A 13,765-nucleotide genomic window follows, 5' to 3' on the forward strand; every position below is an offset into this window, starting at 1 on the left:
GTCACTCAGAAGTTACCGTAAAGAATAACTGGCAAAGTGGGGCCAGCAGATGGCATAGTGGTTATGTCGCTGGACTCCCACATGGCCAACCGCAGTGTGAGTCCTAGACCATGTGCCTTGAAAATCATGCCAGGTATGTGTGTGTGCATGCCCAAGATCCCCGGAGGAGAATGGATTATGGTGTGGCCATCCCCACTTGGGGATGATTTTTCACTTTCCCTCTCATTGTCTCTGTGTGTGCATCTCTCTCTCTTTTTCTCTGCAGCAAGTGCACACACCCTAAGGCAAAAACCTCTACAAAAAAAAAAAAAAAAACACGCAAAATAAGGGAAGTGGAGAAGGTCTCCCACATATGTCCTTTTCCCACTGCATCAGTGGCAAATGTCCTTTATCAGAACTCCAAATCTGTCACTTCTACCTACCATGATGACGTAAACATTTAGTCGTCCCACAAAGCCACATTCCCCACTTCCGCTACACAGTAATGGAACTCTTACTTACTATAGTAGACCTGTGACCACTAAGATCCAAGACTGTGTTCCTAGATTCTCTAGCTACAAGGCGTAGCCATCTAAGTTCTGAATGACGAGGTCTAAGCAGACATGGTGTATGCATCTCCTGAGAACTGTCAGAGAGAAGGGAGTGGAGGGAGGGTGCCTGGCTGCTGTTCCCTTGTCCTTCCTGGTGGCTAGAGCAGGACCAGCCATCTTGGGTTGGTCCAGGGGGTGACCCTGGGAATGAGAAGGACTAGACTCCTGTCCTTTGCAATGACGCATTGGGCTGGCCCCCTGGCTGAGGGGACATCTCACTGAAGCCAATGTTACTTTAGGGTTTCCTGCTCAACTGACACCAGCTGACAAACTGTCTCAGCAGGCTCCCGTGCAGTACTGATACTTTGCTCTTACTACTCGCTACCCATTTATAGAACAGTTCGCAGGAACGCCAGAAGCAGCACAAGTCAACGGCAGTGAGGAGCCAGCGAGACTGGGGGATAGTACTCCTATCCCAGACCAAGAGTCGGACTCCCAGGCTCAAAGGAGCCTTCCCAGGCAGCCACCAAAAAAGCATCGTAAAATCACAAACCCAATGTGGTCGAAACCGCCTCCCAGCCCACGCCTGCTGAGGCTCCTCCGTTTTATATGGTTTTGTCGGGCCATACTATTTCAGAGGGACAAGCAATTTCATGCAAGACTACATGGCTGCTGTCAGAAACACAAATCTAGAGTTGGGAAAACAAAGCTCAGAAATTTTAATAAAACGAAAGAGCAAGCTAGGCTCTATCGAGTCCTATTGAACTCCACCTCTTAAAGCAGCTAGATCCCTGCCATTCCCAGCAGAGTCAGGGCCCCATCTGTGGCCAAGGGGACAGGGCAACAAATCCCTCTTTATCTGAGAGGTTAGCACAGGTCATCAACACTAGGGCATCCAGCGTGAGGATGAGCAATGAGAGTAAATGCCATCGGCTGGCAAGAACCATCTTCATAAAAAAAAAATAATCAAATGAAATCTCAGCTGGCAACCGGCAAATAAGAGGTACCCTCTATTTTTCATTCGTGACCTGAAACAGCAACCAGGAAATTCTGCTCTCAAAGTTTTCAAAGAATACCTATTTGACTTCAAAGCGTATTTTGAATTGGCTTTATTGTACCCTGAATTAATGGATACCAATAAAGCTAACATAAATGTGACCCTGGAATGCTTGGGAGTGGCATATGACCAGTTCTATTTTCTCTGCCACAGAGTTTACAAAAGGCAGGCTACTTTTATTTGAACCGTTCACCACAGAATACAAGTGTTAGTGAAGTTTCGTGTCTCTATACAGCACTTTTCTGTCTACATTCCTGTAGTAAACCATGTGTCACTGTCTGCCCGCTGAGCAAAGCACTGGATGTTCACTGGGGACACACACGGCATGCTCAGAGCCCCACTGTGGAATGGTGTTTCTCAGCCTCCCTTGCAGCTAGATGTGGCTGGTCACCAGATTCTTGCTAATGGCATGTGGGCAGGAGGGACATGGGTCTTCTGGGACTGTCCTTAAAAATACTGGCACTCCTTCCCCAAGATTCCTTCCGCTTTCTGGGAGAGCCAGGCTGTGCTTGTGCTCATGGCCCATCTCTGACCAGGCCGAAGAGGACAATGTCCTAAGGGACAAAAGAACATGGTGGGAGAAAAATGCAGCGGCAGCTGAACTGGGCAGCCAACCAGGACTGCTCATTTTAGGACCAGACATGTCACTGCAAAGCCAGTGCATTTTTAAGACAGTCTTTATCCTAACAGTCTAACCTTTAGCATTCATTAAAATCTGACTCCCGTTCTCCATCCTCGGACTCTCGAGTTCACATTTGATCCATTACAATCGTCAGGCTCTGTCTCATGTTGCCTGGAGATGTCAGCGAGGGATCATGGAAAGCCTGAGAACTGTGGGGTGGGCAGCTGGCCTGTCATCTGCCACCAGCTCTGGTGGCCACAGTCACAATGTCAAGGGTAATGGGCCATGTTTGTAGAGCTGAAGGAGCACAACAAGCCAAGTATGGGAGAAAGGGGGCAGGATACTTTAGTCTTTCAGAAAATCTTTGATTAAAGTCCCACATCTGTCTTCCTCCCTCTCTATAGCTAGTATAACAGGAAAGCATTTAAAAGTGAAGTGATATTGGGGCCAGCAGGGGCATGGTGGTTAAGGCATTGGGCTCCCGCAAAGCCAACTGGAGTGGTTGGAGTCCCATATGTGGTGGTTTGAAAATCATGCCGGGTGATTTCTCACTTTCCCTTTCTCTGTCTCTCTCTAGTTCTCCAGCGAGCATATAGATCCTATGGCAAAAAAAAAAAAAAAAAAAAAAAAAAAAAAAAAAAACACAAAAAAAAAAAAAAAAAAAACCAACTAAAATTAAAAACAAAACAAAAAGTCCAGTGATATCACCACGGTATTGCAGAAAAATTCTTTTCTGAACCCAAAATTCAGATGTTGGCCACGCAGAAGAAGGAAAGACGGTTTATTTAATGAGCCTGACGATGATCCTGAACTACATACTTTGGAACTAAAATATGATTTTGTTTTCCTGAATATCTTTCTTATCATTCAATGTTCTATCCAGTTCAGAGGAATAAACCTTAACATAAACTGCAAACATACAAACTACCCTCAGCTACTTTGGTGCAAAAAAAAAAAAAAACAAACAAACAAAAAATTAACAAAATAAATGCAAACATTTTAAAAAGGCATGTATTATAGGGGCAACAGGTAGCATTAAAGTTAGGTGCTAGATCCCACATGGCCAACTCCATGGTTCAGGTCCTGGACTTGGTGGCTTGAAAATCATGCTGGCTACGTGTGTGTGCACGGCCAAGATCTCAAGAGGGGACTGGAGGAAAAGGAAATCAACTTCCTTAGAAGGGGTTGATTCCGTCTCCCTGTCTATTCTCTGGTGAGTGCACACGCTTTACAACAATATTTTTTTTTAAATAAACAAACACGTGCACTATAATAGCCAGTTACATCCCCAAATTTGTGTACATGTGGTTAAATACTAAGTACCAAGAATAATCACATGCTGAGACAGACAACTCACTTGTTTAGACAGAGATGGCCAGATGTATTCTGGAAGTCCTCCTCTGAGAGCTGCCAGTTTCGGATGGATCCTTTCACAAACCCTGACACCATGATGAAGCCGAGGACCAGAACGTTGACACAAGTGAACACCTTGTTGACCATGGCCGACTCTTTCACACCAAGGGTTAGGAGCCCTGGAAAAGTGTACAAAAGAAAACTTTTGTCTGAGAATGTAGCTCATACACCAGGGTTATCTTTCTAGGGACAGGGATAAGGACCAGGTCACTAAAAGATATCCAAGTGGTTCTGCACTCCCAGAATGGAGAGGAGCAATCATCTTTCAGGGCAGAGATCTAAACCACCTAGGTCTGCAGGGTGTTCATGAGCTTCTGGGGGGGAAGGAGGACTTCCTTGAGAACAGAAGACGCCACCATGGGGTCACCACAGGACTGCTGAGCTCGGAACGTCCAGGGAAAGCAGGCTGCTCGCAATGGATGGAGAGAGCCTCAACCCACCCATCATGCCACAGTCTTCTCAAGACAAGGACATTACATGGGGCCAGCAGGTGGCGTAGTGGTTAAGGTGTTGGACTCCCACACAGCAGACCACAATTAGAGTCCCACACTCGGTGGCTTGAAACTCAATGCCAGGTCTATGTGCATGCATGGCCAAAATCTCAAGAGGAGAATGGAGGAGAAGGGACTGTGGCATGGCCGTTCCCCACTAGAGGGTGATTTCTCACTTTCTTAGTTACTATCTGTTTCTCAAATGAGCACACACACTCAATAGCAAAAATCTCTTTGAAAAAAAGAAAAGAAAACAATAGGACATTACAGAGGCCTTCGGGAACAAACTAGAAGGAGATACTTTGCTCAGTGTCTTGGTAGAATGACAGTTTCTCAGGTGAAGAAGTATTTATATTTACTCTGGGATGTTAGTACTATCAGCAATAATGTATTTCAGAACCACTAACACATAAGACTCCTTGCTATACTCAGTGCATATAAAATAATATCTAGAAAGACTAGCTCTAGCTTGTAAATTCATACTCTAAAAACCATTTTAAAGTTTATGAAAAAGTTGGAGTTAGCTGGTGGCATGATGGTTAGGGCGCTGCATTCCTACATGGCTGATTACAGCGTGGGTGTCCGTCCCAGCAGCTCGAAAATCACGCCCGGGTGTGTGTGCGTGCATGCCTGAAATCCAAAGAGAATTGAGAAGGAGTTGTGGGGGATATTCCTCACTTTCCCTCTCTTTCTCAGGTGGGTGCATGTGCCCTATGGCAATAACCTAGAAGAAAAAAAAAAAAAACTTAAGAGGACTCCATCGGGGACATCCATAGCTAAACTCTGCTGGGCAAAAAAAGAGCCACAGAAAGGGAAGAGCAACCATTTAGAATGTGCGACTGCTGCCCTGCCTTGGCACCCTTGACTCATTTTCAAATAAAAACCTCTGTACTTATGAGACTCAATTCTGAAATACACATGTTGGAAGAGAATAATTAATCACAGGGGAACCGCCCTAGTCTTCTCCAATATATTTTTTGCCTTCACATCCCTCCCTCTCATGTTTATTAAAATGAAAATCTCACTAGCGCAAACTTATTTCCTGAGACATGTTTCTGCCAGCTGGACCAGAAATATTGCCGAGACCAGCCTGCCTGAAATGATTTCAATTACGCAGTCTGTAAAATAAGGCATGTTGTTGTTAAAATTCATCCAAGACTTTCTAACCTCGGATGAGAATTGATCTGTATCTTAGCTTCATGTTTATACAGCAAATGCCCCCATGGAGCAAAACCCCCCATCCCAGTGACCAAGACACGGACACGTGTCACTAACGAGCAGTTGCTATCCGCTGAGATCAGGCAGTATTTGGAATTTTAAAATTCTGTAACCACAACTCTGTGATGAATCTTACTTATTTCAAGGGTGTTTTGATGGTTGTTAGGTGTAAAATCATCTGAGACGTCTTTAAACGCCCCAGACACACATCAGTGTTCCAGACAAGAGTTCCCTCTGCCACACTTTCCTGGCTGATGAACAACTTTCCTTTTTAAATGGTCATCCACTGAGTCAAAAGAATTTTTGGTCCTGGGTCACTGGTACAAAAAGCCTGCTGTACCAACAGAATCTTCCTCCACAGCTTAACTAAACACTTGAGATTCTCTTTTGATTCAATGGTACACAGGCTTGGTAGCTACCAAACAGGCCAGTCCTATGTAAATCTATATGAAGCCAGGAAGACAGGAACAAATAAAGATGTCTGTTTAAATTACAAAAACTGTAAAACAAGGAAAAATGAAATGGCAGGGAAAGTTAAAGAAAAGGGGCAGCAAAGCAGCAGGTGGCACAGTGATTGGAGCACTGGATCTCCCATGTCTGACTCCGTGGTTCAAGTCCCGGACTCAGCAGCTTGAAAAACACACCAGGCCCATGTGTGTGCACCCCAAATCCCAAGAAGATAGTGGAGGAGAAGGGATAGCAGGGGGAATGATTTTTTTTTTTAACTTTCCCCCTCTCTCTCCCTCTAGCAAGCACATGTGCCCTGTATTGAACAACAAAGACAAAAAGATAAAAGAGGGGTCAGGTGGCAGCACAGTGATGACACGACTGGACCTACAGGGGAAAGGTCCCAGGTTTGCATCCATGAACCCCACGAGCCTTACTAGGGCATCACAGCCTGCAGACACTGTTAGGGATGCCTCTCTCTCAGAAGAAACAAACAAGTAAACTTAAAAAGAGAGAGAGAGGGGAAAGAAAAGATGGGGTGGGCTGATGATACAGTGGTGACACATAATGCTTTGCAAGGTCGACCCAGATGGGAGGGTTGCAGATTCGTGTCCAGAGTCCCCACATAGTGCACTGGGCACATGGGCACCCATGATTCATGGCTAGGTGATGTTGGGGGGTGAACAGTGGTACTGGGACCTACTGGGGATGCTGTCCCTCTGTCTCTGTCTCTCTCTTCATGGAAGAAATAAGCAAATAAATTTAAAGAAAAAGAGAAAACAAAGGAAGATGCTTAACAGGTTTCTTTCACCTGCTGCTCCAACCGAATTTCCTTTTCAACATGTGGCTTTACCTGTTAAAATGAGAATTATAATCACAGCAAATATGTCCGGGTTTTCAGCTAACACCCCCGGAGCATTCAGGGCCATGTGTGTCCTCGAGAATTCTCCGATGGGTTTGCCTATCAGCTCGTCAAACGTTGCACTCCAGGCTCTCGCGACACTTGAAGTACCTGCCACAAAACACACGCAGAAGAGGAAACTTAAGGAAAACCATTAACAGAGTATTTGTTAGTGAGCTTAAGGCTTATAAAGTGCCCACGCCGGGATCACAGAACACTGGAATCTTGCAGCAGTGGCAGTCAGACCACAATACGTTACACTGGAGAGTCAACTAGTGTTTGCAAAGTCCGAGAAGGCTTCGAGGACTTGGAAGGAAATGCATTTTACACCACAACCCAATATGTGCGTGTTCATCATGCATAGAGATTAAGGGATTTCAAGTTTTTGGAAAAGAAGGAATTACAGCGTGAGTTTACTTGGGTGCAAAATTCATGTGTAGCTTCTTCTAAGACATACTTTTCTGTGAACTTTTGGAAGACCTCTTGTGTATTTCCAAATATAAGTTTTACCAAACAATAGTTATCCTTACCCTCTGAGAGGCACTCTGACCCTGATAGTATTTATTCAATTCTACCTATTTAACTTCATTGAAATGAATAAAAACTGGTGATGCTCATGAGGTTGCTTTCAGAATGCACTCCCGTGGTGCAGTCACATTCTGGAGAGAAACTGCTCAGGAAGGCCCTTTTCCAGGAACTCCCCACTTGGAGCAGAGCCTTTAGCACCTATACCCCAAGAACACTGCTCTCCTAGCACAAAGAGGGTCCAAAGAGATCTGCAAAGGGGCAGACCCGATCCCAGGGACAAAGCCACCTGCTCACCCTAGAGCAGCCATCAGCTGCCTTGGTCATTTTGTGCCTGAACCTGGACGTACCTGACTCAGAGACCATGTGTTCCCCTAGTGCAAGACCACAGACAGAATCCACTTCCAGCCTCACGGAGCCCAAGGCCAGCACCACAAATGTCAGCAGCACTGGCTGCTCTATCCCTTTCTCTTTTAGTTCTGAAGAGTCACTGCTTTTCCAATCGTGCATCTCAGGAAATGAAATTCTAATATGCATATGACATTTTGTTTACTTTGAAAGAGGACCTTGCTGGTGACTATGGTCTGAATTATGCACAGAATTTCACCAGGATGATCTGCACAGAAATTCAATTTTATTATTTGGGCTCACACTAAGTATTTTTCCAACAACTAAAAAAAAAAAAAAAAAAAAAAAAGCCAACAAATCATACTTTTTCATCCTGAGCAGACAGCCTATCATGAATTCTGTCCAAGAAAGCCACTGTGTCTCCACCACTCCACCCCTCACAGTGACTGGCTCACTGGGGATTGGGCTCCCAAATATCCCAACCTTTCTCCTCATCTCTAAATCTTAATACGAAACAAATGTATGCTGGAAATACTGCCCTTCCCTAATGGCTAGGGCAGAGAATGAATATCCTTTATGCACACAAGAGTCTTATATAGCAAACAGCACTCTGGTAAAGCTTCTGCCATGGAATATCTGCCAGTCCAGAAGCAACAAGCATTCCATGCCCAGTGCTTTGTTTATGCCCAGGTAAATCCTCTGGAAACACAATGGTCCATTTAAGACAGCTACATTCTCACTGAGAGACCTCAGTGATTACAGACTGAGAGCCACTTGTGATTACACATTTGATGTTGCACTGAAAAAAACAATCACAAATTCTATTTGGAACTTAGAAGAGTGAGCTGTGTTGGTTGTCAGCAGATACTACAGCTACTGGAAAGAAAGGTCACACAGAGAGCATGAGCCCTCTGCCCGCCAGCCTGGTGGAGGCCAGAGATAAAAGACTACAGGACCATGGGCAGGTGGTCCCAGCAGACAGCACACGGCGTGACAAATGAGGTTCCCAGAGAGGGGGGACACAGAAGGGAGCCAGGACCACATGGCTCCACTTACCACATGAGCGTTTTTTGATAACGTTAGAATAAAAAAAAAGGTTTATTGGCCATTTCCATGTCTACTTGTATGAAGTGGCCTACCATGCCACCTCCTTATTCATATCCCCCCAAGTTGATGTGTTTAACTTTGGTTGTGATCAAAATACAAAGAACATACTCAAATGCAAAGTGGGGCCAGCTAGAACATACTCAAATGCAAAGTGGGCCAGCAGGTGGTACAGTGGTTAAGGTGGCCAGATCCCACATGGCCAACTGTGCAGTTTCAGCCCTGGACCGGGAGGCTTGAAAAACATGCTGTGTGTGTGTGTGTGTGTGTGTGTGCCCAAAATCCCAAGAGGAGGGAGAAGAGAAGGGATTGTGGTGTGTCCATCTTCCTGGAAAGGTTCTTTCTCTCCTTGCCGCACCCCTACTTAGCATGTGCACACACTTTCTGACAAAATTTTTTTTTAAAATAAATTTGGGGACCAAGAGATAAGGATGGTCTCATAAGGGTTAGGCATAAGGGTTACATCACTGGACTCCCACGTAATTGACCGTGGTTTGAGTCTGGAACCTGGCGGCTTAAAACTTATGCCGGGTACCTCTGCATGCATGCCCAAAGTCCCAAGAGAGGAGAATGGAAGAGAAGGGATTGTGGTGAGGCCATCTCCCAGGGTGTGTGTGTGTGTGAGTGTGTGTGTGTGTGAGTGTGTGTGTGTGTGAGTGTGTGTGTGTGTGATTTCTCCCTTTCTGTCGCTCTGTCACTCCAGTGAGTGCATGCACCCTATAGCAAAAAATCTCTCAAAAAAGAAATGACCCTATAGCAAAAAATTTCTCAAAAAAGAAATAAAAATCTTAAATGCAAAGCATTGGGTCAATAAATAGAGTGGTGATTAAGGTACTGGATTCCCACAGGGCTGACTGCAGTTCGAGTTCCAGACCCGGTGGCTGAAAAGCACAACAAATAAACATTTTTAAACAGTTCGAGTTCCAGACCCGGTGGCTTGAAAAGCACAACAAATAAACATTTTTTTTAAATGCAAAGCATTTTTTTGCCTGCCAAACTGAAAATATGTTCTATTTTTGGTTTCTTTGTTGGGTGGTTGTGATTAATGTTACTGCTCAATGCTGGCACTATGAGAACAGGAACTCCAGCAGAACGCAGCATCAGTGGACCAAGGACTTAAAAATATGTAGAACCATTGACTTAGACATTCTGTTTCTCAGACAGTTTAAAGGAAAAAAAATCATGGCTGTGCCCAAAGATATATAGTAATTAACCATTTGTAATGACAACACCACAACAGAAAACAATCTATTTATCCACAAGGATATCCAATAAATGATGCTGTGTATATGAAACTATGTAATGATAAGCAACCATAGAAAAATCCCTATAGAAGAAATAGCTAATGGTATGAGAAATGCTTACCATATATTGCATAAAAATACACATGAAATCCACAAAATTATTACCAATAGTTACATCCTTACATAGCAAGTACTTATGAACAGACTGTCTTATTGCTGCACAGTATTCCTGATAGCTAGCATAACGCCCAGCCCAGAACAGGTGCCTAATAAATACTTGTTGAATGAATGAATAAGAGAATTAGTTTCTCCAAGTTGTCAAGTTGGACATTTCTATTTTCTCCTTTGTGCTTTTTTGTAGTTCCCAAAATTTTCTCTACTGGTGCTGCAGTCTACTCTAGTAATAATAATAATAATAAAAATTAAAAAATCAAAGACATGAAATACTTTCTAACTAATTGGAAACATCCTATCAATGGTCTCATGCTAACAGGAGTGACTACCTGGCGGGCTTTGTTTGGGCCCCGCACAAGGGCACTGAGCAGGGGAAGCCTGGTCACTACAGTGATACCCACAGGCTGCTTAACCTCTCCTAAGAGGAAAAAGAAATATTATAGAGGTCAAGCTAGGAGATCTCCTGGGAGGCCTCCGAGGTTCATTCCACAGAGGAAGAAAATCTGTAGTGAGAACAGACAGAAGGATGGCGAAGAGCGCGGGCTCCAAGCCTGCTGGGACCTACCGATGATGTAGGAGAGGATTAAGTTCCAACCAGTGATGAAGGCCCAGAGCTCCCCAACGGTGACGTAGCTGTAGAGGTAGGCCGAGCCCGTCTTGGGGACCCGAGCACCAAACTCGCCATAGCACAGGCCTGCCAACACCGAGGCCAGTGCGGCGATCAGGAAGGAGATGACAATGGCGGGGCCGGCGTTCTCACGGGCCACAGCTCCGGCCAGCACATAGACACCGGCACCCAGAGTGCTGCCCACACCCAGGGCCACCAGGTCGAAAGTGTTCAAGCAGCGAGACAGCCGGCTCTCTTCCCGGCTGCAGTCCACCACCTTCCGCCGCAGCATCTGGTGCCCGATGTCGAGCAGAAATTTGCACCCCATTTTGCTTATTCAAATCTGCCAAGAAAAAGAACAGAAGGCATTTTGTTACTGTCATTCATTTCACCCATTTACCCTGTCTTAATTGCCTTATCAAGACACAGCCAGTGATGGGGCCCTTATTCACCATTTCCTGCTAAAATGTTTCATTCTTAGATTTCCACAACTGATGGGTTATCCGAACACCACACTACTCCCCTAGTCTCAGGTCTCCCGGGTGCATACAGAAACACCCTGGGAGGCCAACAGACCCAGCTGACGTGGATGTCTCTGAACCTCTACATTTATTTCTCTGGGATATTTCTACGTATTCCTTTGTGCTTTCTAATAGTTCCTAAAATTTTCTCTATTAGTGATGTATTCACTCTAGTAATAAGACGAATTCAAACTCTAACTAATTAGAAACAGATTGTTAATCATCTCTTATGTTAACTGGAGTGACAACTTTTTTTTTTTTTTTTGAGAGAGAGATTTTCGCTATAGGGCGCGTGCGCTCACCAAACAGACAGAGAGAGACATAGAGACAGAAAGCGAGAAATCACCCCCCAGGAGGGATGGTCACGCCGCAATCCCTTCTCCTCCATTCTCCTCTCGGGATCATGGGCACGCATGCACACCCGCCCGGCGTGAGTTTTAAGCCACCAGGTCCGGGACGCAAACCGCGGTCGACTACGTGGGAGCCCAGCGACATAGCCATTACGCTAACTGGTGGTTCCCTGGAGTGACAACTTTTCAGGCCTGACTTGGTCCCCACACAAGGGCACTAAGCAGAGGAAGCCTGGTTAAGAAGAAGCTTCTGAACCAAGAACCTTCCATGCGTGGAAATGATGTAGGATAGGAAACATTAATGCCATGGTTCCTACCCTCAGATCATACCATTTCAAGTAGGCTGTAATGAAAGCAAACCAAAACAGATCTGAATTGAATTATTGAAACTTGAAGGCCCTGAATAGCAATGACAATGCTTTCTATTGACATTTTTCTGAGTGCAAGAATCAAGTTGTTTCTACTTTAAGTTAACACAGAGTTAAGTTCAGAGCAGAAAATGCTGAGTTGTTCTAAGTGAGGACATTTTGTCACCGTTACTGCTCCAGGAAGCACAGTCCTACTGGGCTCAGTGTTCATCCATTGTGCTCCATGAAATACTCCCCAGCGCTTACCAAGAGGGGGCATAGGCTCACTCATACAGGGGACTATGTCGTCCCATGTCGCAGGCATGCACCCAAGTGCCCTAGGGCATCTCACAGGCCATGGGACAAACGACCCCGTGGCAGCTTCTAGGTTTCTTTCCTGTGTTTCACAAGCCTGGGCTGGGCCAGGTGCCCCTCTGAGTGGGAGCTTCAGGTCCTACTCCTAAGAGCAGGCTACGCACGGTGACCTCCTTCTGAGGAGCAGGTGGTAACTATGGTGAGGATACCTGGCAAGTCATGCCTCAGCCAGCAGTAAAGGCCAGGGTTCTGTGATGTGTGACCTAATGAGGAGGCCATATTCCCTCCCTCTGCAGTGGTCCTCCTCGAAACTCATCTCATCATGAGAAAACAGGCAAATTGCAGCTGGATCAGGGTACAAAACACCTGGTCAGTACTCCTCAGAACTGCCATCGTCACCCAGAACAAGGCAAGTGTGAGGATCTGTGAGAGCCACGCGGGACGGACTAAGGAGCATGAGGCCAAGGGCGAAGCGGTGAGAGCCTGGCTGGGACCCTGCAGCAGAAAAGGGACACCAGGGACAACAAACAAAATGGGTAGAATATGGGCTTCGGTTAATAACATGTCAATACTGGCTCACTAGTGGTAAGAGATGCACCAACCTAAGATACGTGCTAACGGGGGGCAGAGAGAGGGTTATGAGGGGACACTGTATGATCTCAACAAATCAAAGAGTTTAAAAAAAAAAAAAACAACTATGCTATACCATGATTTTTTCAATGTGATCATCAATTAGTATTTACTGACCCAATTTCACTGAAATTAACTGCTGGAAAACAAAGTAGCTTCTATGGCAATCATGGGTCTAGAGGAGCCCAGGTCTGACCACTGAAAAGACCCCAGTACCTGCCCACACCTCTGCATTCTCCACCACAGGGCATGGGGCAGCCAGCATCATACCCCAGCCTCACAGCTCAGGGCCCTCTGCCATGGCCAGGTCGTGGGCCAGCTCCAGGTCACAGGTAGGGGGTAGTCCTTTCAGCTTTTTATCTGACAGGCCAAGAGGAGAGAAAATGCTCAAGACTGGAAAACCTTTTTAGCAAGAACGGTGAATAAAAAAATTATCTAATCCCATCCCCTTGCTAGGAGTTGGAAAAATAACTCAGAGAGCCAGTGTCAGTCGGACACGGTCACGAAGCTCCCAGGTGCAGTGAGGGACTCCTCTGGGATCCTGGCGCATTGCAGGTGGGGAGGAAATGAGATCACGGCATAGCAAAGAGGAAAGGAAACAACGAGATGGGGCAAGAGTGCTGTATATGGAACACCAGTGGAAGGGAAAATTGGACGCTGGAGTTAGCTGGGAGCAGAAAAGGGCAAGAGAGGCCAACAAGAAGCCAGCCCAGAGACCAGGGGCCCCACCCACTCAGCCACGCACTGGACGCTGCTGTAGACCCCAGCTCTCTCCCAGGGAGCCCCGAGGGGACTTTCTCCTGAAACTGCCATTCTCCTTCCTTCCTTACAGGATTTCATCTGATTTTTTTTTTCCAAATTAAATTGTAAATCACATCAAAGCAATTAGTAAACAACTGCTTGGATAGTAAGTTGACAAAG

General features: G+C 45.6%; 1 protein-coding gene across 3 annotated transcripts in view; it reads right to left on the bottom strand.

Annotated features, from left to right (window-relative positions):
* SLC7A1 (solute carrier family 7 member 1) overlaps positions 1 to 13,765 on the bottom strand; it is a 107,594-nt gene that overhangs the window by 16,805 nt on the left and 77,024 nt on the right. For all 3 annotated transcript variants that reach the window (XM_006158417.3, XM_014591563.2, XM_006158418.3), the window contains exons 3-5: positions 10,640 to 11,024; positions 6,632 to 6,790; positions 3,567 to 3,741 (exon numbers count right to left, since the gene is read on the bottom strand). In XM_006158417.3, coding sequence (XP_006158479.1) covers positions 3,567 to 3,741; positions 6,632 to 6,790; positions 10,640 to 11,009 — 704 coding nt within the window. In that variant the 5' untranslated portion in view covers positions 11,010 to 11,024. The remainder of the gene's footprint in view (positions 1 to 3,566; positions 3,742 to 6,631; positions 6,791 to 10,639; positions 11,025 to 13,765) is intronic.

This window comes from Tupaia chinensis, unplaced genomic scaffold, assembly GCF_000334495.1.
Source record: "Tupaia chinensis unplaced genomic scaffold, TupChi_1.0 Scaffold000597_1, whole genome shotgun sequence".
Taxonomy (NCBI): Eukaryota; Metazoa; Chordata; class Mammalia; order Scandentia; family Tupaiidae; genus Tupaia; species Tupaia belangeri.